This window comes from Indicator indicator, chromosome 13 (genome assembly GCF_027791375.1).
Source record: "Indicator indicator isolate 239-I01 chromosome 13, UM_Iind_1.1, whole genome shotgun sequence".
NCBI lineage: Eukaryota > Metazoa > Chordata > Aves > Piciformes > Indicatoridae > Indicator > Indicator indicator.
The window spans coordinates 2,838,935-2,862,745 of NC_072022.1; the positions used below are offsets into that span (position 1 = coordinate 2,838,935).

Genomic DNA, 23,811 nt, shown 5'->3' on the forward strand with positions numbered 1-23,811 from the left:
CTACCCTCTTCCTGCTGGATTATCTTCATCTGAAGGGTGTTTCTACTGTTGTGCATGACCTTAGATTCATATAAGCAGACCTGTATGACCAAAGTAAAATAGACTTGGTCACATTGCCCTCCTGACACTGAAAAACAAATATTTTGGGGGCTAAATTTGCATGTTTCCTCAAGCAAAGTGAAAAACTCTATTGACAACATAATTCAAACGTTCTGTCTACATATGTTCACTAAGGAAAAATGCAAATATGTAACCTGATGCAGGACATTTAACTGATCTATGACAAGAGTTTGCAAAGGGGAGTAACAGGGTTCTACTCTCCTGCAATGGAGATATTCCAAACGTGTAAAATAGATAAAGGCATCAATGGCCTCCGAGTGTTTGTAGGACGTGCCTCCTTATGCCTCAGTAAAGTATTTCCATTGCTAGAATGCAGAATGTAGCACATCTAAAAGAGATCTCCGGTTAGATTTATGGCATCACCAACAGTCATGGAAGAACAGCGTCCTTGAACATAGACACCACAGCCCAAGCAACCTTTGGTAAACTCCCAACACACAGCTCAGTTACATCTGCACTCTTCGCTTATGGAAAGACAAAGAAATCAATGGGCATGTCATTACCTGTGTTAGTTGTGAACTCAAATGGCCCACTGAAGTCTCCATAGCCTGCTGCTGTCCTTGCCCGCACATGAAATACGTATGAAGTGAGGGGGTTCAAGCCTTTGATGTCTGTGTTTCTGGAGGCTGTCTTCACAATGCGATAGCTGCGCTCATTTTGGTCCTACCAACAAAAGAACACAGCAGTGATCAAGTGAAAATGGCTCCCTGTATGTGAACCATGGAACCCTGCCTCCTTGCCAAAACTGTCATGATGAAAGAAGGTGAGTAACAGGGTTGGAATTCTCAAAATACATCCCGAGGGCTCCTGCTGTTGGCCTTGCTCAATACCTCCTGAGCTGCGTGCTGCGTGGAGCTCTGAGCAGGTCAAAAAAGGAGATGAGGAGGTAGGTCTGACGCTCATATATCACTGATTATTTAAGAAATCCTGTAATGAAATCCTTTGGAAAACAGCCAAGCCTTCAAATAGAATGCTGGCCCTTTCTTTTCCTTCCTACCAGGCAGAATCCATTTAAAAAAAACCAAAAAACCCCCAAACCAACAAACAAAAAAAAGCAAAACCAACCAAACAAAGAAACCCAAAACAAAACAAAACAAAAAACATCACCAAAGAAAAACCCAAAACAAAACAAAAGGCTTAAAAAATATCTTCTCGAAAGTCCAGTCTTAAAAACTGTTTTATTTTTGGCTGGAAAATCCATCAAAAAAATGTAATAATCTAGCTTCCCTGCAAATCAGATGCCTTTTTCTGTATGTCAGGGAAGCAAACAGGCATTATCTTTATCAAAACAATTCAGAAGCATGCATACACATGTGAGAGAGTCTGGACACAAGCAAGACCAGGTAATTGTTCATTTCTGCAGAGAACCTTCAAATAAAATAGCTCTTTTCATAGTTCCATACCTGAGAGCTCATTTGTAGGAATAACATCTCCCTCTACCTTGGAAAGATGAAGAATGTAATTTTCTTCCTTATTCCCTATTTGAAGCCATCCAGCCCACACTATCGCTCTGAGCAGAAGCTATCAGCAAACAGAATCTAATCATTATTACTGTGTTAGATACTTCATTATTATACTACTGTCTATGAAGTAAAGCTAATGTCTCACTTCTGCCCAACATTATTGATTCTCATTATTAATATGCTTGCTACAAAAGACGAGTTCCTAGGCAGGAAAAAATAACAAAATAAACTCATTCCATACAGCTGGAACAGCCTGTGAATCTTATTCTTTCAAGGAACCATTCAACTGCATGAAATCCTTAATTGGATTTTATGAAATTGAATCTATTTGCTTTCAAACGATGGAATTCTAGCTGGAAATAAAGTGTAATGAAATGAAGTAAAAAGCCCTTCCCGAACCCAAGTAAAACTCCTTGCTTGTCCATTTTTGAACGGTACCTTTTCATAGTATTTGACTTCATACTCCAAGATGACTCCATTTGGCCTGTCAGGTTCCAACCAAGCCAAGGCAACGCTGTGCCTGGTTATCTCCTTAGCCTGGATCAAAGCAATAGGGGATGGAGCTGCCAGAAAAAGAAAATAAATAAATATATGCAATATTTTAATGAGGAACATGTATTTTGAATCATAGCTTTTACAACATGAGTGCTATCAAAACCTGTGCTTTTCTTGGTGGGGAGCAGGGAGGGAGGTTATAAGCATTAAGCATTTTTCCTGTTGTCTCTCACAAAATTACATTTAGCGCTCTCTAATAAAGCTTGTTCTCGAGCAATACTAGATTGGTGCATTCTGAAGTAACAGTTACAGTTGCCTAAACAATGCCACCTTCATGATGCTCAGATAGAAACCTCCATAAGGGGTTACAGTACTAAAAGGGTATGCCTTGTTTTTGTCCTTCATTAGGCACAATGCATACAGACTTTTGTTTTGCTTCACAGCGATTCTCTTCTTCCATGACTTGAAATGAACTGATGTTACTTCAGTAACTATTTGCCTGAATCATGAAATTCCTGAGGGACCTATCTGCTTTTCTCTAAAGCTGAGAAAATATTGCCATTGAATTAAGTCATACCAGAATAAAGCTGATTTGGACCCTCCCATGAAAACCAAGAAACTTGCATTTCAAAAGTCTGTGCCACTTTGTGCTTCATAATTTGCCCTGTTTATGCCCAAGTCTGTGAACAGTCCCCCTGGAGAATGAGGTACCTTAGCACCCAAGGGCCAGATTCTGGTTTTGGTAGTCCCTTCCCAGGCAGAAGATACCCAAGACTGGTCCACTGTGCACGAAAATGGCATCATCTGACGCCGTCCCATGTGGCATTATTATTGATGCAATGAATAAAACAAGCAGGATTATGCTGCCAAGGGTAAGGTCTGCCCAATCTCTGGGAAAACTCTACCTAGCAACAAGATGAACTCAAAGATCCTTTAAACTGTATCTGTGCACATTAATAAGGGCTGCAATGAAGAAGATAATGGAAAGCATCTCATTGTGTGCCCTACGCTTTCAATAGAGCCCCTGTTAATGCTGAAGTTCAGGGTTTTGACTGGCTGGAGGACAAAGCGTTCTCCCTTTGACTGTGATAGCAGAGATTCATGGCTGTGCTGGGGGAACGGGTTTTCTAAAGATTCATGAACCCGGCTGGCCCTTCCTTGCTGTTGTGTTGTTGTGTGGTCACGTCTCTAGCCAGCTGTTATCAAGCTCTTTTGATGCTGACAATAGCTAGAATAAATGGTGGAGTCTCCAGGGATAAAAAGGGACATTCATGAAATTTTTAATCTTATCTAACAAAGCTGTCCTGTATAACCGGAGATTAGAGGTCTTCCTAAATTGAATATATTTCTTCTTTTGTCCCCTGGACCTGTAGCCATGTTGCTCTTTTTTTCTCCCCTTTCCCAGTTTTTTCCTTTTTGTTTCTTTTCCTGCCCTTAACTTTGGGATGAATCTCCATGAAAACATTAAGAGAGCAAAAAGCATCCTTGAAACCTGTATCCTTGAAAACTACCGAGAAAGGCAAATAAATAAAACAGTCACGATATATGAAAGGAAAATTGAATGTTGAAAGCCTCAAACCTACTTGACCATATCAGACAGTTCTGATAGAAGGGAAAATCACCAGTAGACGCTGCACAGTCACAAAAGGGTGTCTCCTCTTGATGTGAAACCATCAGGGAGCTGCTTTCTGATTTACTGTTTGACAGTTTGGCATCTCTGTTAGAAATGCCTCCAGAATCTTTCTCTCTTTTCCCTTGTCTGTCTCTCACATGCAAAGGCAAATACTGGATGACAGAGGAGACTATAAACACAGCCAACAGGGAGGATCCTGGTGTGCTCCATCACGTTAGATCCGTGGCATGACTGAGAACCTGCTTAATAACCTCATGGTTCCTCAACAATCTGATTTTTTTTTTTCCCTTCCCATTTGCAGCAAGAATACTGCTCAGCTAATAAATTAGAAATCAGATTTGTTACTCTAAGACGCACACACATTACAGATGAACCAACAGGAGAGAAACTTGCTTAGTTAATCAGTGCCACATACAGGGCAGACAGGCAATTCTTTTTACTGAGCATCTGTCACTTATGCTGGTCTGATCTCAAGAATTGCAGAGAGAAAGTTCCCTTTCCTCCCTTTATCCTCTTTTTAGCCTCTGGTTTCCCACTTCATTTCTACAGGCGTTTATATCAGAATTTATTGAGTCCCTCAGTATTGGGCTGGTAAGTGCTGTATGAAAGTGCATTTCTTCTCTGTTGTAAAATGGCTGTTTGCAGCAGAAGAATATATATTAACTGCTCCTTTGGGTGAAAGACACTTAGTCTTATATAGTTTAACAAGTGCTTTCTCATCTTTCTCAAAAATGGACAGCACCACACGACACTGGAATAAACAATGTGCTCCTGTCCTCCAGGACACAAAGAGGACGTGTGTGTTAACTCCTCTGTCACAATTACAATTATGTGTCCCGATTTTTAATTTTCTGTCCTTTACATGCAAATTCAGCCTACTTAAATATTAATCTCTTTTGTCCTGTATTCTGTAGACGAAAAATTTGTTTCTGTGTCATTTTGTTCTGTCCATTCTGCCTTTTCACAAGCTCTATTGAGTGCTGAAGTCCAATAACAGCATGAAGTATCAGAACTGCAAGAGGCTGTCCAGAAGCCCTTTGACATCTCTGCATCACATGCAGTCAGCATAACAGCCTGTGCGATAGGATGCTGAGCTGCAGGTCTGTGCACCTTGAGGAACCGGGCTCAATAACTACAGGCAGTACCACAGATATCTCACTGCATGGATAAAATATTACAAATTCTCTCTTCTGAAAATTGTCCTAAAAATCAGGCTTATTTTTTTCCCGTTTTCCAGGATCCACCAGCTGACCTGAGTGGTTGAAAGACTGGACATCTGGAAGAACACCAGATCTGGGTCTCCTGGGACATATATTACCACAAGGATGTTAAGAGCTCAGTCAGTAGAGTCCAGGACAAAGAGAAAAAACACCACTGCCAGCTCGCCATGGCTATTCAGGAGGCAGGCACAGCCTTCTGGGTGAGCTTCTGAGAAATATTCACATTCTTTATTCTTCTCCCTTATGCCTTTATATTGTCTCTTACAGGTGATGCGAAACTAAACATGTAACGGGTTGTAAAAATGATGCTTTGATCGTGAGCAGAATAAAAGACCGAATCTTCCCTTGTATGTGCGTGGGCTAACGGCTTATTATATACACACATTCCTACACAAAACATACTGAAGACAGCTTGACCATGTACACAATTCAGATGTTCACAATAAAATCACACAACACTGTAGAAAGTAAGAGATCGCTTTTTCCTCCACTTCTTCTTGCACATTCGTCCTCCCCCATATTTAGAAAGGAAAAACTTGTTTCTCAATCACCATTGCTTACAACAGCAAGTGTTTCTACCACATGCACACAGATCCTACATCTCAAGCACCAATTCTACCAGAACAGCCCATTTTACCAAGGCAAATGACAAGGTATTTTGGTGTTTAAAAAGAGGTCCCCTTGAACAAAAGCACCAAGTGTGACTTTCCCTAGTTTAAAGCTCAGCAGTTCCTCTCCCTTACAAACCCCACTCTCTACTGATGTGAACGTTGCAATTTTCTTTTATCTACTTCCTCAATAACCTGCCATTAAACACCTACTAGTAGTTTTATTACTGTGGTTCAGAGCTTGTGGCCTACAGAGAGAGAAAGAGCACAGCTGTACTCCAAAAACTTCACCCAAATGCCATAAAGCCATATCCCAAGGCTAATAAGTGCTGAATTGTAACAGTTTTGGGGCACTTTAAAGGATGGTAGAAGCAGAGTGTCAGCTTTTCATTACTGTTTCAAATTAGGAGAGGGAAAAAGCAGGAAATAAATAGATGCAATAAAGTCTCTGCCATGTAGGCATCCATGAGTGAAAACAGCCCTTTATAAAGCTGCAACACATGAGCACTCAGATATCAAAGATACACAATGCCCAGTGTTTTAGTGAAGATGCCTTCTTAACCACAGCAGGGTTTACTTTCCACTCCCCATGATTTGAATTTAAATGGAACATGCTTACTCAAGGGGTCTTTCACTGATTGAAAAATATACCCACAGTTTGTACATTATCTCAGCTAAATTCAAATAACATATTTAAATTTAATTACTTGAAGCTTAGGGGTTTTCATGATTTGCCTTTTTTTTTCCCCCCTCAATTGCACACAACAACACTTACTTGTTCTTATCAATGGCTGTGTGCTTTGTCAAGCATCAAAATTAAATGCTTGAAAGCACTAATGATGTTACTGTGATTAAGGGGTTTTACCTTCCAGGGTAGATACTAAAAGCCTGCTCTATTATTAATTACTTAAAAAAAAATTAACACTGAAGAAAAGTCCTCTTAGAAATCAAAACAAAACAATAAAAGATATTCTCTTAATTGAGACAAAACACACTTAAGGGAACCTAGCACATTTCAGTTTTCCTTTCTGAGTATTTACCTGGTAATATTGAATTTTACATAGGATTCTCTAAATTATATTATCAAATAATCTCCCAGCACAGAAAGAATAGACAACACAGAGAATAAAAAATGGTTTTAATCATGTCTAAAAGCAACATTCTCCAGGCCAGATCCTGGCAATTTTTTTCATGTAAGAGAACAACTTACTCTACTGACTGACACACTGACTCAAATCAAGCTAAGGGAGAAGTACCCATCCCTATATAGTAACATGTGCCAGAATAAATCAAAAAGAAAGCAGCTTTACTCTTTAAAAGGTTGGTGTTAAGTTCCTCTTGTCCCTGCAGAAGTGCTCCTGTTTCTGAGCACCACCGCCCCTGTGCTCTGAGAAATGGCTTTGCAAACCAAGGAGAATGCATTTTGGCTTCACAACTCTCTAAATGTATGCACAGCATACATACAAGTCATGTGTGTACACAAGGATAAGCCATGAAAGGCTTCTGCATGTGTGAATCTATGTGCACACACAGACTAGATGTCTGTGCACGTCTGAAGAGCTGAGCTAGAGGCTGTCATCCCAGTTCTTCTCTGCCTGTATGACAGCTATGCCTTTCTCCTCAGGACCAGCAACTATGTGGGCTGGAGATTCACTTTAAAACCTAACCACAGGCATATTTTAATTTCTTTTATTATTCCCTTTAAGTGGAGCAAACACTTGTACTAGTGATGATTGGGCCAGGTTAGGACTTAGACAAGGATCTAGAGGCCTGATTGCTCAACTGAGCCATTGGAAGCTTCCCAAGACATTCCCAAATCCTCTGTCTTCCCACCGTCTGCCTCTCCCTCCCCCAGGAATGATGACTGGCAAGGAACACCTCCCAGCTTGGAAACTGAGACACGCCAAGATCCAGGCCAGCATTTCCAAGCTTTAGCATTTAAAGCAAAAACTTTAAATCTACGCCAGTGGAGTAAAGTGCCCAAGGTTATCCACCCACACGTGAAAATCCTGGCCGAGGCAACGTGAAGCAGCACGGCAGCTGAGCTTGGCTTCTTTCTCTCAGTCCCTTCCATCAGCCGTAATACTGCTGCACTAACCCTTCCCTCCCCGTTACTGGAAATTGTGCTGGTCAAGAAAAGTACCAGCTCAGCCACAGGATACTCTCATCCTGTGGCTACACTTTCATCCCAAAATGACAGGCACAGGGGATCTTCCCTTTCTTTTCAAGCTCCACTGCCAAATTGCTCTGAGAAAGAAAAGCAACAAGCTCTCCAACCGAGGGACCAGCTCTCATCAGTTATGTTTGCAATGATGTGTTCATCAAGAAAGGGGCTAGAAAAATAAGATTTTTAGAAGACAGTTAACACTGCCTTATTATGTTTTAAACATTTCCTCCATTTTCAAGTTTTCATTTCTTGCCTCTCCCAAAAGAACCTGAGCTGCAAATCCTGCCAAACCACAAAAGCTGGCTTCAACTTGCATCAAATCAAAAGACTGAAGGAGAACCCAGGCTGTTAGCAGCAACAAATAGTAGTAGCCGAGGATTATTTGAGTGCTGTATTTTTGCTACCCTAGTCCTGCTTCAGTTCTTGGAGACTTGCAGTGTCCGCTGAGGACCCACAAAGAGCCTGTGTATTTTCTGAGTTGCCCATCCCCTTCTCTGTCAGTTTTAGCACAGACAGCTTCAGCATACCAGAAATGCTCTAATTTAGATAAAATCAATTACAGAAGCTGAGATCTGACCACAGTTCCTTGTGGTTTGCAGCAGTAACTACAACGAGACAAGGATGATGAAGATGATTTTGCACACCCAGGAGATGGCTCATTCTGACTGTTAATTTCCAAGGAACAGCTCTTGACAGCAAGACATTATTTTGATGTACTGGCCCTCCAGTTCTGAAGGCCAAATAACAACATCAGCTAAAGCAGTGCAAGTCTGGAATAATTCCAGAGACCTGAATCTGCAACTTGCAATCCCAAAGATTGCCTTAAACCCAGGGACTATAGAATCTACATAGCATTTAGCAAGGGATCTCTATTACAAATCAAGCATGGGGGCTGTTTAGTCTGAGAACTGCTTGTTTTCTTTCTGCTAGCTTGCTAAGAAATCCTGTTGGCATGTTCTGACAAGGATAACTTCATAGCTGCCAACAGAAACATGGCAGAATATTGTGTGTTTCCTGTATGTATGAATGCCAGTTTAAAGCAAACAGGAAAACAAGTCTTTCGTTTGGAAGGCAATTTATAAAAAGCTGTCTGAACGATACAACCACTTAAAACACCCAGCACTGAAACACTTCTAAATGCTTAAACTAGAATGATTAATGCAAGAAGGGTGAACATCCAGAGCACTGTGAATTGCTCTAAGAAACTCTAGAGCCGTAAACAACTTGAGAAGATGGGGAATTAGTCAGCAGCTGTCTGACCTGAGCAGGTTTGGAGCTGCTGGTCACAAAGCAGGTCATGCTGCAGTTACTCTTCCCTGTAGTTGAGGTTAGAATCTGACCCAATATAAACAACAATAAATTTTGTAGCCTAAAGAAGCCAGTGTTAATGCTACACTGCATTATATTGGATTGAGAGACACAAAGACAATGGGCCATGCAGTCCAGACAGAGACCATCACAACTGTGGCCAGCAGGAACGGTGAGGTGATTGTCCCCCTATACTCAACACTGGTGGAGCCACACTTCAAGCATTGTGTTCAGTTCTGGGCCCCTCACTATAGCAAAGGACACACTGAGGTGCTGGAGCATACCCAGAGAAGGGCACCAAGGCTTATCAAGGGCCTTGAGCACATGTCCTGTGAGGAGCTGCTGAGGGAGCTGGGGTTGTTCAGTCTGATGAGAAGGAGGATGAAGTGAGACATCACTCTCTACAACCACCTGAAGGGAGGTTGGAGAGAGGAGGGGGCAGCCTCTTCTCCTTGGTGGCAAGTGACAAGACCAGAGGAAATAGTACAAGCAGCACCAGGAAAGGTTTAAAGTGGATATTAGGAAACTGACAGGGTTATCAAACATTGGAATGTCCCCCCGAGGTGACCCAGGTGGAAACACCATTCCTGGAGATGTTTAAGCAGTTTGTGGACCTGGTGCTTAGGGACATGGCTTAGTCTTGAGCTTTCAGTGCTGGGTGAAAGGTTGGACTGGATGATCTTGAGGGTCTCCTCCAATCCGATATATTCTGTGATTCTGTAGGCCCTCAAAAGTCCTCCTTTAGAGCCTGACCCAGTCACACTTAGAGGCAGGATCTCATGACACGAATTTGAGTTGAACACTTGTTGAACATGCTACAAACATCCTCTTACTTCCCAGATGCTGGTCCAGCAAGCAAAGACCACCAGAACCCTGTACACAACATAGTGCCAAAATATAGCGGCACTGAGGGAGCAAGAATGAGAAAGTGGCGGACATAGCCTCTAGTTATTAAAACAGGCAATAACACTGGAAATGGAACATTCACCAATCACTCCAAATAAGTAGTCTGGAGCAATCTAACCCATTTACACCATCTCCTCAGGGTACCTACCTCATCACCACACCCTGCTGATTCCTCTTGGAAGCCTAAGGTAGCCACCAGAACTAATTCCTCCCCAGAAATAGCCAATTCTTTGTAGTTTGCTGGAGGAGTCTGCTGACCTGCCTTTACAAAACAGATTACCACCTCCCCTCCAGCTCCTTCCACAAGGACATGAAAGCTACATCAGATCCCCTAAAATGAGATGAATGCAGGGGAAAACACAATGACTAAGGATGAGGTACTTAATGCATTCTTTGCTTCAGTCTTTAATAGCAGGACTAGCTGCCTTTGGGGTAGCCAGCCCCTTCAGTTGGAACAGAACACAACCTCCATCACCCAGGATGAAATGGTGAGTGACCTGCTGAACCACCTAGATATACACAAGTCTCTTGGGCTAGATAGGTTACACCCAATAGTGCTGAAGGAGTTGGCAGATGTGCTCACCGAGCAACTCTTCATGATTTAGCAGCAGTCCTGACTACGCAGGGAGGTCCCAACTGACTGGAGACAAGCAAATGTGGCACCCACCTACAATAAGGGCCAACAGGAGGATCTGGGGAACTACCGACCTGTCAGTGACCTTGGTGCCAGGGAAGGTCATGGAACAAATCAGCAGGAGTGCCATAAATACCATTTACAGGAAAATCAGGCCAGTCAATATGGGTTCTACTTAAAGAACCTCATCTCCTTCTACGACAAAGTGACCCACTTGCTGGATGGAGAATGGCTGTGGATATTGGTTACCTGGACTTCAATAAAGCTGCCGCCCTCCCCACCACCCCTATCCCAAGCATCCTCATGAAAAACTGGCTGCCTGGATGGGTGTACACTCTGCTGGATTAAACATTGGCTGGTTGGCTGGGCTCAGAGAGTGATAAGGAATGGAGCTAAATCCAGTTGGCAGCCAGTGGTGTTCCTCAGGGCTCAGGGCTGGGGCCAGTCCTGTTTGATGTCTTTATCAATAACCTTGATGAAGAGATTGAGAATACCCTCAGTTAAGTCTGCAGATGACATCAAGTTAGGCAGGAGTTTGATCTGCTGGAGGGTAGGAAGGCTCTTCAGAGGGACCTGGACAGTCTGGATTGATGGACTTCAGCCAATCATAAGGGCTTCAACAAATGCCAAGTCCTGCATCTGGGAAGCTGCTCAGCAGAAAGGGACCTGGGGTGTTCAATGACAGCTGTCTGCATATGAGCCAGTGTGTACCCAGGTGGCCAAAGAAGCACATAGCAGCCTGGCCTGCATCAGGAACAGTGTGGCCAGCAGGACTACAAAAGTGCTTGTCCCCTCTAATCAGCACTGGTGAAGCCTCACCTTGAATGCCAGGTTCAGTTTTGGGCACCACAGTACACAAGAGACATTGACCTGCTGGAGTGGGTCCAGAGAAGGACAGCAAAGGTGATGAAGGGTCTTGAAAATAAACTTTATGAGGACAGACTGAGGGAGCTGGGGTTGCTTAGTCTGAAGAAAAGAAGGCTCAGGGAAGACCTTCTCACTCTCTTCAATTACCAGAGGGAGATTGCAGAGAGGTGGGTGTTGGTCTCTTCTCACAAGTCACAACTGACAGGACAAGAGGAAATGGCATCAAGGTACACCAGGGGAGGTTACATAGTGGGGAAAAACTTCTATAGCCAAAAAGGTTATCAAAGGCTGGAACACGCTCCCCAGGAAAGTAGTTGAATAGCCATCACTGGAGGTATTTAAAAGCTGTCTAAGTATGGTGCTCAAGGATATGGTGCAGTAACAGCCCTGGTAGAGTTAAGATAATGTTTGGAACTTGATGACCTGAAGGTCTTTTCCAACAGACTAATATTGCAAGATCCCTGTCCCATTCCCCAAGCTCTTCCTCCAGTCAAGCAACTATCCAGCTACTCCTCCTTTTCCCATCCTGCCCAGAGTAAAACGTATGCACACCTACAACCGATGAGTCAACAAACAAGGAAGGGTAGAGCTGTTCTTAAATTATCAATGACCAATGAGTTGTGTATCTGTGCCCTGAAAACCACTTCTATGCAGCTTTCCAACCACTTACAATAGTGGATCATGACACACAAAACAACATTGAAAATACTGACCCTCTATTAATATTCCAAAAGGTGAAACCCTTTGTCTCACCTTGCAAAGGACAGCTCTCACCTGCTGCCTCAATGTCTGTCTCTGTCAATGCAAAGCCTCATTTCTGCTCCTTGGTCCTTTCTAATAGTGAGAGGATGGTGGTTACCTCAGCAGTTATGGAATAAATGGGGCAAAATGTGTGATCTGGTACCCAAGGCAACTCTCATCTCCTAATGCTGTTCTCGGTTCTTGCAGTTATTTTTTATTTACTTGCAACACAAATATCTAGATGATATATATCTATGTGCTAAATAACTTCCTCTGGCACTTGCTTTCAGCATTAAGAATATTAGATTTTGTGAAAAGAGCTGCTTAAGAGCCTTCTTGAAACCCAGACAAATAAAAGCCTCTGCCCTATGCATGACTTAGATGTTTTGGAAATAGTGAAGTATCTTCTAAACAAAATTAATAGATGTATGTTATGACTCACTCTGCTAAAACAGCATTCACTGCTATTTTAATAAATAGATTGGGCTACATTGTCTCATCCTGGCTTCTGAAGTGCTACAGTAATAGCAGAGAGTTAAGACTTTGCCATTCGGGTTACTCAGATCAATCACCTGAAGTGAGAAATTGCAAGAATCTCAGAAGAAAATATAAATTAAAATGTTTGTAATTTTGTTAACTGTGATATACAGCTACCTCAGGCTAGGTCTCAGACATGCCTTCCTGAGCCCCTCTCCTGGTTTGAGCTGGAAGAGAACTAATTCTGTTCAGGGATTTGACTTCTCAGCAACAGCACTTTCTGAACTTCACAGCACGTTCTCACAGAGAAACTGATTCTAGCAGTGAGAACGCTGATGGTTACAGTGCTTGCCCCTAGCATTAGTGGTGAGGGTTATGTCATTACCATCAAGGGGTTGGGTTTGATACTGGTTTGTATCTATTTGTATATATTTTATTGGTATTATTTCCATTAAAGCTGGTTTTCCCAATCCATCAGTCTGTCTCATTCTCTTTGGGAAGGGAGAGGAATTCATAAAAAGAGAGCATCTGTCACATATGGTGGCCAGCCCAGCCCAGCCCTGAGCCCTGACAGTCTTCACCATCCAGAAGAATCAAACCCAGGAATAACCCAACAACTAAAAAAACCCCACCAAACACCCTCTATGGCTCACCCCCAAAAAAAAAAACAAACCAACATAATTACCATCTTAACACTTGAGAGTAACAATTTGTTTTGAAGCCACCAAAGTTAAGGAACTTCACCTTTCTTTAAGCTCCATCAAACAGAAGAGGCTGGTGCAGAAAACCTGCATTTACACATGTACCTTTCAACTGAACGGCTTCTAATTTTTACTTATAGTTGATATTCAAAGCATTCAGCTAAAACCCCAGCAATCTACCTGCTATACAAAGGCTAGATGGACTTGACATGATATAATCTCTGCCTTCAGGCTATCGAGAAACTGTTGAGATTGAATCAAGGTTTAGGTTTTCTGGGTTCAAATTAGTAGTACTTTGTGAAGGACACCAGTCTGATAGCACTTGGCGATCCTCAGGTCTTCCCAGACACTGCTAGACATCCTGCCATACTGTCCCTCAAAGCTCCTCTACTTCACTCTGTACTTTTGGAAAAGTTGAGCAGCAGCACACCTAAATCTCACACTTGCAGCTCTTCTGGCAAGTCCTCTCACTAGAACAGAATTAAGCTCCCTTTCCTTCATCTGCAACAGGCAGATTTCTTCAGGAAATTAAAAACTATTAATAGACCCAATGAGAGAGAAAACAACATTCTGCACACAATATGGCTGCATAAAGCAAAACTACCTGAAGCTTGATGTTCAATAAAAAAAAAAAAGTGATGAGGGACAAATTGGGGAAGAGTCTTGAGCTTCCTGAAACACACAAACCTTAAAATTAAAGTCTTAGTTCATGATGTCAGCAAAAGATTACACCATAGGTGGCACGTAATTAAACTTACAAAGGGGTTTCATTATTTTGCCTTTACTCCGGATACTGAGAACTAGTGCATTATTCATCTAAAAACCGTGTCAATTAGAAAAAACCCAAATGGAATAAGCAATTAAATATTAAAGGTGGCTGCCTCAGTGGAACACAGTCAGAAAGATAATTGGTAAAGTTTCCTGTGCAGTGCAAGTGCCGTTACACAGCAGGAACAACTTCAAATCCTAAAATAAATAAAATAACAAAATCAACCTCACGAGGCTACAAAAAGTTGTACAAAGAAATCAACCATGTTTAGTTTCTGCAGGAGCACTGAGCTACAGTCTGGGGAAGCCTGTAAAAAACAATAATCATAAAATCATGGACTCATTAAGGTTGGAAGAAACCACCAAGATCATCAAGTCCAACCATTAACCTAACTCTGCCAAGTTCACCACTAAACCATGTCCCTCAGCACCATATCTGTATGTTTTTTGAACACTTCCAGGGATGGTGATTCCATCACTTCCCTGGGCAGTCTGTTTCAGGGTTTAAGCAATTTTTCAGTGAAGAAATTGTTCCTAATGTCCAACCTAAACCTCCCCTGATGGAACATAAGGCCATTTCCTCACATCCTGTTACCTGAGAGATCAACTCCCACATTGCTCCAACCTCCTTTCAGGTAGTTGTAGAGAACAATAAAGTCTCCCCTTAATCCCAAACTAGCTCAGCAATTGCATAGGTGGGTCTGTATTCAGAGACTGGACCTTCATGATCAGTTCTAGATGTGCAAGAGGACATGGATAACCTGTGGCAGCTCCTGATGAGAAGATCTCTGCAGCAGGTCACTCCTCCCCACCAAGACTAGAACCCCAGAGGGAACCCAGAAGTGCACAGGCTGGGTACTGTAAGGAAAAATACCATCTTCATTTAAAAACCTGCAATCCAAGATTTATTCCTTCCTTCCAACAGCATGCAAAGCATTGCTTGATGTTGTATCTCTCCTCACTGTAAGTTTCATAGTGTTGATGTTAATTCAATTTCGTCATCCACTGATCCAAAACTTCAACTCTCTTCTCATCTGATCCAGACAAAGCTGGTAACTTCCATTAAGGATCAGTCAGACTGAAAACAAGGCAGGAAATTCCTCTGATACAGAGCCCCTCCAACACCTGAAGTTCACAGCTTGTTGGGTTAACAAATATCAATACAAATATTTCCTGGTTAAAGACAAATGTCACCTCTGTGAGGAGTGCTCAAGCCTCCCTTTGAGCTCAGTCCATCCTCTTGAAACCAGTTCTTCCTAGCACTTCCCTAATTGCCATTTTAACCTTAGAGGCAAAGAGCTGCAACGCTCTTGGAAAGGCCCTGCCAGGTGTGCACATCACATCTGAATAATACTGGAAAGCCTGCAAACCTCTGTAGCTCCTGGAGGACTCTTCGTGGCTGCTCTGAACCAGAGTGCCTGGGGAGCTAGAACACTGCAAGATTTAACACTCAGCCACTTCCATACTCCAGTCACTTTGTCTTATTGATGTGCATGCACAATACCCTGATAAACTAGAAGGGAGGCTGCAGCCATTCCATCTACATTCCCTTTCATCCTAAGAAAGATAAATAGGGGCTGATTCCGAGGACAGATTTAAGGAACGCAGTACATTATCGAGACAAGTGCAATCTTCCCAGGGAGCCCTTGTAGTGGGTTGTCTTCAGACCATGCCTTTATTTGTTTGCTAAAATAAACAGACACCACACCAAACTCAATCCATACATGACATCTCTCCCAGCACACCCTACCTTCCTATTTGGCTTAGGCAAAACTGTCCAATTCTATTATTTATTGACAGGACCAATTAATGGCACAGAGGAAATTAAAAGTAACAAAAAGCTAATTAAAAACTTCAGTGCTTTCCTTTTAGTCTGCTGTGATCTATGAAACTGAAAGACATTTATATCCACAGATTGCAGTTTAAGGGTTCTGCTGTTTGTAATAATCCATGGATCTTTTCAATGGATTTTAATGCAGACAAAACCAAAAGAGATTTTATGGAACTGTATAAGTATTCAATAAAAAAAAAATTGAATCAGTCAATTGTCTTTTTAGGACTAGGCAATAGAATTTGATAGCAGGGATAAAAATTCTAATAAATTCTGCAGGAACAGTTCATACAGCTGAGACAAAAGTTATAATTTCCTTTAAATTAACAATAGGACTTTTCCATAAGGGATGATTTGACATATAAATGATCAGAGGAATAAACTGCTAATGTTTGAGCTTCTCAGATCTCTCTAGATGAGATTTTAAAAGATAAATCCAAAATCATGATCAACTGTTGTTGTTTGCAGTTCATAACTTTCAGTGAGCCCAAATCCATTCTGAGAGTGCCTTACTAAGTGTTCTGGGACTCTGCCTCTTGAATTTAGTAATGAAGGCAGATTACCTTAATTGAAGGAGACGCCATGAAATCCTTCAAGTAGATGCAGAGAGAGGCTATGCTTTGTTTGGGAGGGGAAGCCCACTGGAGCCCTGCCATGATAATAAAGGGCTCCCTGCACACCCGTTCACACGTGGGGCTAAATGTGAAGTGACATTTCTCAATGAAAGGAGCAGTATTCACTCGTGTGCTCAGCATTCTGATGGTCACCAAAAGCTGGCAAACATGATTATAGAGATCCAGCAGGCATGCCACAGCTCTATTTAGCCCTCCTGGTTTAATACAACACTATTAAAAAAAAAAAAAAAAAAAAAAAAAAAAAGAAAAGCCAAAACACACACACAAAAAACCAAAACCAAAAATACTCAACCAAAAAAACCCCAAACTCCAAACCAAAACAACAATACCACTCCCAACCAACCAACAAATTCAAAAACACCAACAAAACCAAAACCAGGCTGCCTCGGAATGGCACTGTGGAAGGATGACTTCATGTATATGGATGGATTTGACATTCTTTGTCCCTGTATCAGGAGCTGCACCTGAAGCAAAGAGTTGCTTTACACACCCTTTGGGCAGTTCAGCATCCTGCCCCTGCACTACAAGCCAGCTCAGGGACTCTGAGCTTCAGGGACTAGTGATGTTTATTTGTGCTACTCTGTATGGCATTTTAATTAGTAACTGTACGGACTTCAAGCCTCTGAATGGACACACAGGGGCAGTTGCGCAGCCCAGCTTTTGTATTTCCACTCTCTCAAAAAAATCCCGTTTAAGGACATCAGCAGGGGGTTAATGGAAGCTTTGATAAAGTTCTCCGAAGCCTTTTATTGTTGCTCAACTCCAGACTGGACTCTGCTGTCTCTCTGGCTGCTTTCCAATTAATTTAGCTAGCTGCAAGAACAAGAAAATTTAGAAGCCAATCTAAACACTTGATAGCCACAAACATTCTTGGGCAGAATCTCCTTCCACATGACAGTATTTCCCTGCCAATTGTTGAAGAAACAGTTCAGACAGGACAGCAAGTTTCATGGATGTGAAAGGTCAGTGAAAGGAGACGTGCAGTTAGTTCAGAGCAAATAAAAGCTGCAGGACCTCTGCAGCTTCACCTCTGTCAGTTTGGTAACCATTCATCTGTACCAACATCGCCAAGACCAGAATTTGACCCAATTTGAAGCCTCCCTAAAAATAATTTTATGTAATTTAAATATAGTCAAAGCTACTCGGTCTTGAAACAAAATACTTTGTTTTCCACACCCCCACCCCCCTGGTCATTTTCCATAGGAAACCATGAGATCTTTTTAAAAATGTGACCAAACTCTTACTTAAATGCTGTAATTATTTCTTGGCTCTATCTGACAAGCAACTCGTCTAAGCTGTTCACTGAACCCTGAAGCTGGTTATTTACTAAGGATCTTTAGAAAGCACTACGTTTTTGTCTCCCTTCCGACCACGACTTGTATCCCCCACCTTGAATACAAATTCATGGAAATGGGTGGTGCAGGCAGCTCTGCCAGCAAGCAGTCAGTTGTTCATTTCATTATTATTTCTTTGTGGAAAGCTGCAGTTACCTTAAAATAATAATTTAATCCCTCCCAACAATAGTTTCCCCAGATTTGTTTATAAGAAGGGAGCACGTATGCCTAGGACGACTCATTTATTACAGACCATCAGCTAAAGCCTGTGCAGGAACACAGAGTTGTTAATAAGAAACTCCCAATTGCATCTGCCACATTGGAAAAGCTCCTTACTCAAACACATTATCTTACACACCTAATTAAATGTGCAGTAGAAGAAATTCTGAAGTAGTCAACACACGATACCTCTGAGGGTCTGAGAAACCTCACACTCAACACTGAGATCTGCCCATTGAAAAGTATTCCCAAAGCATTTGCTCCCATAAAATTCCCAAATTTCTTGCACTGGAATCACTTATCTCTCTGTATCTCCCATGGTGTTTCTGTTTGAAAGGCTTGTGGTTTCCCAAAATTCATTATTTGGTTTGCTTCAGAGTCCTGGTAGTAACTCCCTTTGATGTAAATATTCAGACAGCAGAAGCCAAAACTCAACTCTCTTGGAGAAGCAAAATCAGGAAAGAGCAAGACAGGTCCTTGTCCTGCACAACCTGGCAGGTAACGTCACTGACCAGGGCAGAGGAAACACTACAACAGCTGACAACGTTCCAACCCTTCTATTTGAAAATGTCTGTACAGGGAGGTGGGGGGAACTGTAACTTGTATCTAGCAGAGAAATGTGAAGCCTTAGAAACCACACTGATTTAGATTCAAAACAATAAAGTTGCATATAATTAGCCTGGAATTCTGCAAGATGCTGCAACAAATCACTCTGAGTGTCACGCTCACTGATCACTCCTTGTTCAAGTCCCTGCTTACTAGTTTTGAATCTCTTTCCCTGTTGAATTCACGCCCGACAGGTCCATTTGAGGAACAAGAAGACTACTGATCCGTCATCCTTAGCACAAATACCTTTAAAGCAAAATAAAAACACCCCTTTACAACTCCCCTTTTCTATTACCCTGATATTCTGCAGACAAAAAAAAAAAAAGAATGCAGCAGTGAGAAGCATCATATACACCCCTCATGTTCTGGACATCTGGCACAGATCCAGATGTTTGCCAAGAGATTATTGTAAAGCAGGCCTAGGGGAACTGGGTGGCCAGGGTGCTGTGAGCGTTTATACACACCCAGCTACATGCACGAGTTTCCTCCTGGGCTCGTGTGCCTGTAAAAGGACTCCTGGAACAGACTATTTGTATCTTTTGGCCACAGGGAACAAGTAACTGGAAAGGGTGGGACAATGCTTATAGCAAAGACTTTGAAGAACAGCAACAAAAAAAAAAAAAAAGAAAAAACCAACAAGCCGGGGGGGGAATTGAATTGACTCCTGGATATCCGGGAAGGCTACATGCAGGCATTGCTGTGTCCAGCATGCTTGAGCAGGGACACAAGCTTACCCACCTTCACAGCTTCCATGTTGGACCATCCAATCGCTGCAAATCTCAACACTTTCCAACCGGAACAAAACACTCCCCTAGAAACAGCCTGTCCCAGCACCTTAAACCTGCCCTCCGCAATGCCCTAATCCTCACATCATCCAACGGACCCCAGCAGAGAGCTGGATTGGAAAACCCAGAAGCCATGAAAGGAAACCAGTATTGGCCTCCACATATCCTCAGCAGGCACTACAGACTGTTGATGTTAGAACAGAAAATTACTTATTTTGCCACTTATGCTATTTTAGAGAGCCTGTGAAACCGTTTCACAGCTGTATGATGAATCTTGTCTCCAACATCCCCAGCTATTTGGAGATGAGGTCTTCCTTGGGGTTTTATAGCTTTTCAAAATCACGTTTCAACACAACAAACAGCTCACCATCAGGATTGCATTAAAAAAAGGAAAGAGCAGTCTGAACAGCTACAGATCATTTTTGAGAGCAACATTAACTTCTTTTACCTATCGATAAGATTCTCCACATGCACATAAATATCACCACATAAAGTCAAAAAATGTTATGTTCACTCTCTGCAAACACGAAATGATTCAATGTTATTTATACTGAGACTAGACTCAAAGAACACGACTGAGTTCAGAGAATCAGATGGATCGATCGACCTTCAGAGTATCTGTTAATTTTATTTTCCAGTCATAGTTTAAGGGTATTCATGCAGTCACCCAAGGAAAGCTCTGCGTATGAAATCAACTTAATATCTTTTGATGTTTCACTACAGAGCAACTCTTCATAGAGAGGTTAAAAATATCCAGGGAAGCAGCACATTAAAAAGAAAATAGCGAAAACCTTTGCTTTCCTGGATGTGGCATGTGCTGCTTTTGATCTGCCTGAGCAACTATGACTTTGTCAATACGAGGAGTGCACACTGACCAAGGGCAATGTCTGCCCGTGAATTTTTACCGCTGCACATGGAGTGCTGCACAGGCTAAACCACTCTGGCAGAATGTGAGGCCTTATATACATTTTCTGTGCTGTGCTGTACAACACGTGAGGAATGCTAATCAGCCTTTGAATGCAAACGTGGGCTTTCAAAGAAGACCCACTGAAATGCAAAATGGGAATATATATTCCCCTACCAAAAAGTCCAGAACAACTTGTGAGTCATCTAGAAGGAAGTAATTCCCCATTTCTTTCCTCCTCCCCACCATTTCTAACTTAAAACACAACAACCCTCAAAGGATCAGGATATTTCAGATTTTTTTTTTTCCTTTTAGTAACGGAATTAAGAACATAAACAAACGCCAAGGCTAAATAAAACCAAGCTGAAATTTTTCTTCCCTTCACTGTATGTCAGTATTTGAGGTTCTTCAGAGTTGGGCCACCACATTCAGCCTGTCCCAGCTGAATACTGGATTCATGTGTGTCTTTTCAGCACTGCTCAAGTCCTGGTGGCACCGTGACCCATTTTAGCTCCCGCCTAGCAATGGATGCTGAACTACCTCAGGGCTCTGAGTGATGCTGAGGGACCACGGGAGCATACAAAAGAGGGGGGAGGATAGCAGCAGAGACAGCCACACTGCACTGTCTCCAAGATGAAGCAGCTCTCAGACAGGCAAACAGACAGGCAGACAGGCAAGGTGTGGGGATCACAGAGACAAAGGAGCTGGGGAGATGAGCAAGAAGAGTAAGGGGGAAATGGGATTGAGTGCCTGAGGTATTCATAAGGAAGATTAGTGTTTGATCCTGAATATAGGCATCTTGAAAACGTCCAGCCTGATGCAATGGGAGAAAGAATAATTTTGTTTATTTATTCGTACTGTATTTTCATCCTAATTGGCACATCCTGCCTCCATCTAGCTTTGCTGGCCCACTTAAGGCAACGCTGAGCCTGAGGTAACCTAACAAGGTAACAAATCAGCAGGCAGCCTGTTTACTCAGAAATTCCAACCATTTCAACTTCAACAAAGCCAAGGAGCAAGGAGGACACCCATCCCTCAAACACAAACAAAAAGGAAGGAACTGAGCAAGCAGCATAACAAGTTTGGATTTAAAATCTCATTTAGAGCTTGTGTATGCTCTTCCCCTCCTCACACTGCCTTATAAACATCTTTAGCATCCACGGAAAGCATCATTCCTTGTGATACTTCCCCCTCAAACGTGCACATAGCAGTGAACCTGGTTGCCAGGCTAGAGAACAAAACAGCTCTATTGAAATTATTAATAAAATTATAAACTGTTCAGTGTCTCTTCAAAACAACCCCAAAAGCTTTCTGCTTGCTGTGAACAAGGTCTTTTTATTGAGAGATTTAATTTTGAGCAGCTTCACAGCCTTATTCTTCACAGAAAAATAAAAAGGAGCCCAAGATTTTATTTTTTTTTTTAGCAATTCAACTACCTGGTTGAGTTTTCCCTGAAATGAGCTCCTCTCAGCAGCACTGCATGAGCATTGCTGGTTTGCATCTCTTCCACAAGTCGTTTAACATTTTTAGAAGACAGACAAAGTGCTGATTTCAACTGAAAGCCACAAAAGGCACCACTGCTAGGGGAGACACTTAATATCAGCATTTCCCAGCGCTATGGGTACTAGCTTCAAGTTTCAACAGCTCACTGTCCCATTCTTTGCTGGTCTAATTTCTTTTGAATCTTATATGGGAAGACAGTGCAGGTTCTCATCTCAAAAAAAATTATTATACTAAACATGTGGAAGAGTGAGCTGAATTCAATACTCAAAATTCTTACATCACAGCACTGAAGAATTTCAGTGTTTTGATCCTGATTTGAATGGCAAAAGCTTATTTTCATTTAAACATTTTTCTACAGTGTTGGAAGCTGAAGAGTTTCTAAACAAAGGGGATAAACTGCCGTATTTCATTATCTCCAAGAATAAAATGGCAAAAGCAAACACAAAACCACCTGTGCTTTTCAATTGCACTGTTTATGTCGTTGCAACACAGTGCTTCAGTTTTGTGCTGAATATACCAGTAACTGATTTCTCATTGCTTTCTGTCCATCTCCAAACACACACTTTCTTCTAGAGGGGCTGGCAACAATGTGAGCAAGCACACAAATATTCAGATTTCTGACTCAGATATCAAAAGCCATGCTCTAAAATTTCTGTGTATTTTATTCTAATTATATGGTTGCATATTTGGAACGTTGATTTGAGAGTGTTGCTAAAAGGAAGGATTCTTTGCTCCCTTGCACACTCATCCCTGCAGAATTTAACTCAAGGATGCACCTCCTGCAAACAATTCCAGCAGACTCCCTAGACAACGACCCAAAAGCACTGTTCATATCTAAAGAACTACATTAACAGCATTTTTTTTTTCCTATCAAATATTGGAAAGCACAAGCATAGACAGCAATGCCATAAAGTCATTTACACATTTTCAGTGTTGGCAGTTTCATTTTTAATAGCAAAACAGGAAAAAAGTGTGCTGTTAAAAGAGGAATTTGGCTCTGCTCTGGATTAAGAAATTGCTGCAAAGCATCCAAAGTGCCTGTAAATTAGTGCAAGAAAAGTGCAGGATCAAACGCCAGCCTTGTGGCCATGCTCTGTTGCGACATGATTTCTTTATAATGAAATATAGCAAAAGAAAACGAGTGGCACAAGGATTTTAATGCACCCCAGATGCACATTGACAATGATTAAACAGATCAGCACTTGTAAAACCCAAGGGTCCAACTTAAACCTTTACTCAGGCAAGCAGCTTCCCTGAAATCAATGGGGGTATTTGCATCTGTAAGGACTATTTATCTCAGCTGAGATCTGTAGGTTTAGGCTACACATTCCTAGTTAAACGTGGGCTGCAGCAGAACACACAAAGTCAACTGAAGAACGGAGAACACCGACACCTCAGAGTTAATTTCCATTTGTACCAGTAGAGTTTTTCTCCGGCCCTCTGAAGCATTTGATAGACTGGGCATGTTTCTAAATTGGAAATGTTGGCAAAAATACAAATTTCCTGACGTGAACGAACTGCTACTCATGGATAATAAACAAAATCAATTCTTATTTGCATATTCAATCAGATTTTGGTTTGCATATTAAAGCAGAAGATGGTAGAATTTTCACACGGTAGATGAATCCCACTCACTTATTCATGCATGTATGCATCCTCTAATCCTTACACATGCTAAAATGAGTCAGAAATACTCTTCACTGGGCTTTCACAGCACAAAAACACTGTCCCTGCTGCTGTTCTCAGCTTTCTCTTTTCATACAGTGTATGACAGCATTCTCCCAAGGCTCTGGAATAGCCCCTGCTCTCTATTAGTCGCCTTTTCACTAGGCAAAGTGATAGTTTGAATTTTTGAATCATAATTTAAAAGGGATGCTGTCAATTCC

At 41.9% G+C, this 23,811-nt stretch overlaps 1 protein-coding gene across 4 annotated transcripts in view; it reads right to left on the bottom strand.

Moving 5' to 3' along the window:
• The window catches only part of EPHA4 (EPH receptor A4), a 106,348-nt gene that overhangs the window by 23,405 nt on the left and 59,132 nt on the right, over positions 1–23,811 (bottom strand). For all 4 annotated transcript variants that reach the window (XM_054385723.1, XM_054385726.1, XM_054385725.1 and 1 more), the window contains 2 exons: positions 2,022–2,146; positions 624–783 (listed from right to left, as the gene is read on the bottom strand). In XM_054385723.1, the coding sequence (XP_054241698.1) occupies positions 624–783; positions 2,022–2,146 (285 nt within the window). The remainder of the gene's footprint in view (positions 1–623; positions 784–2,021; positions 2,147–23,811) is intronic.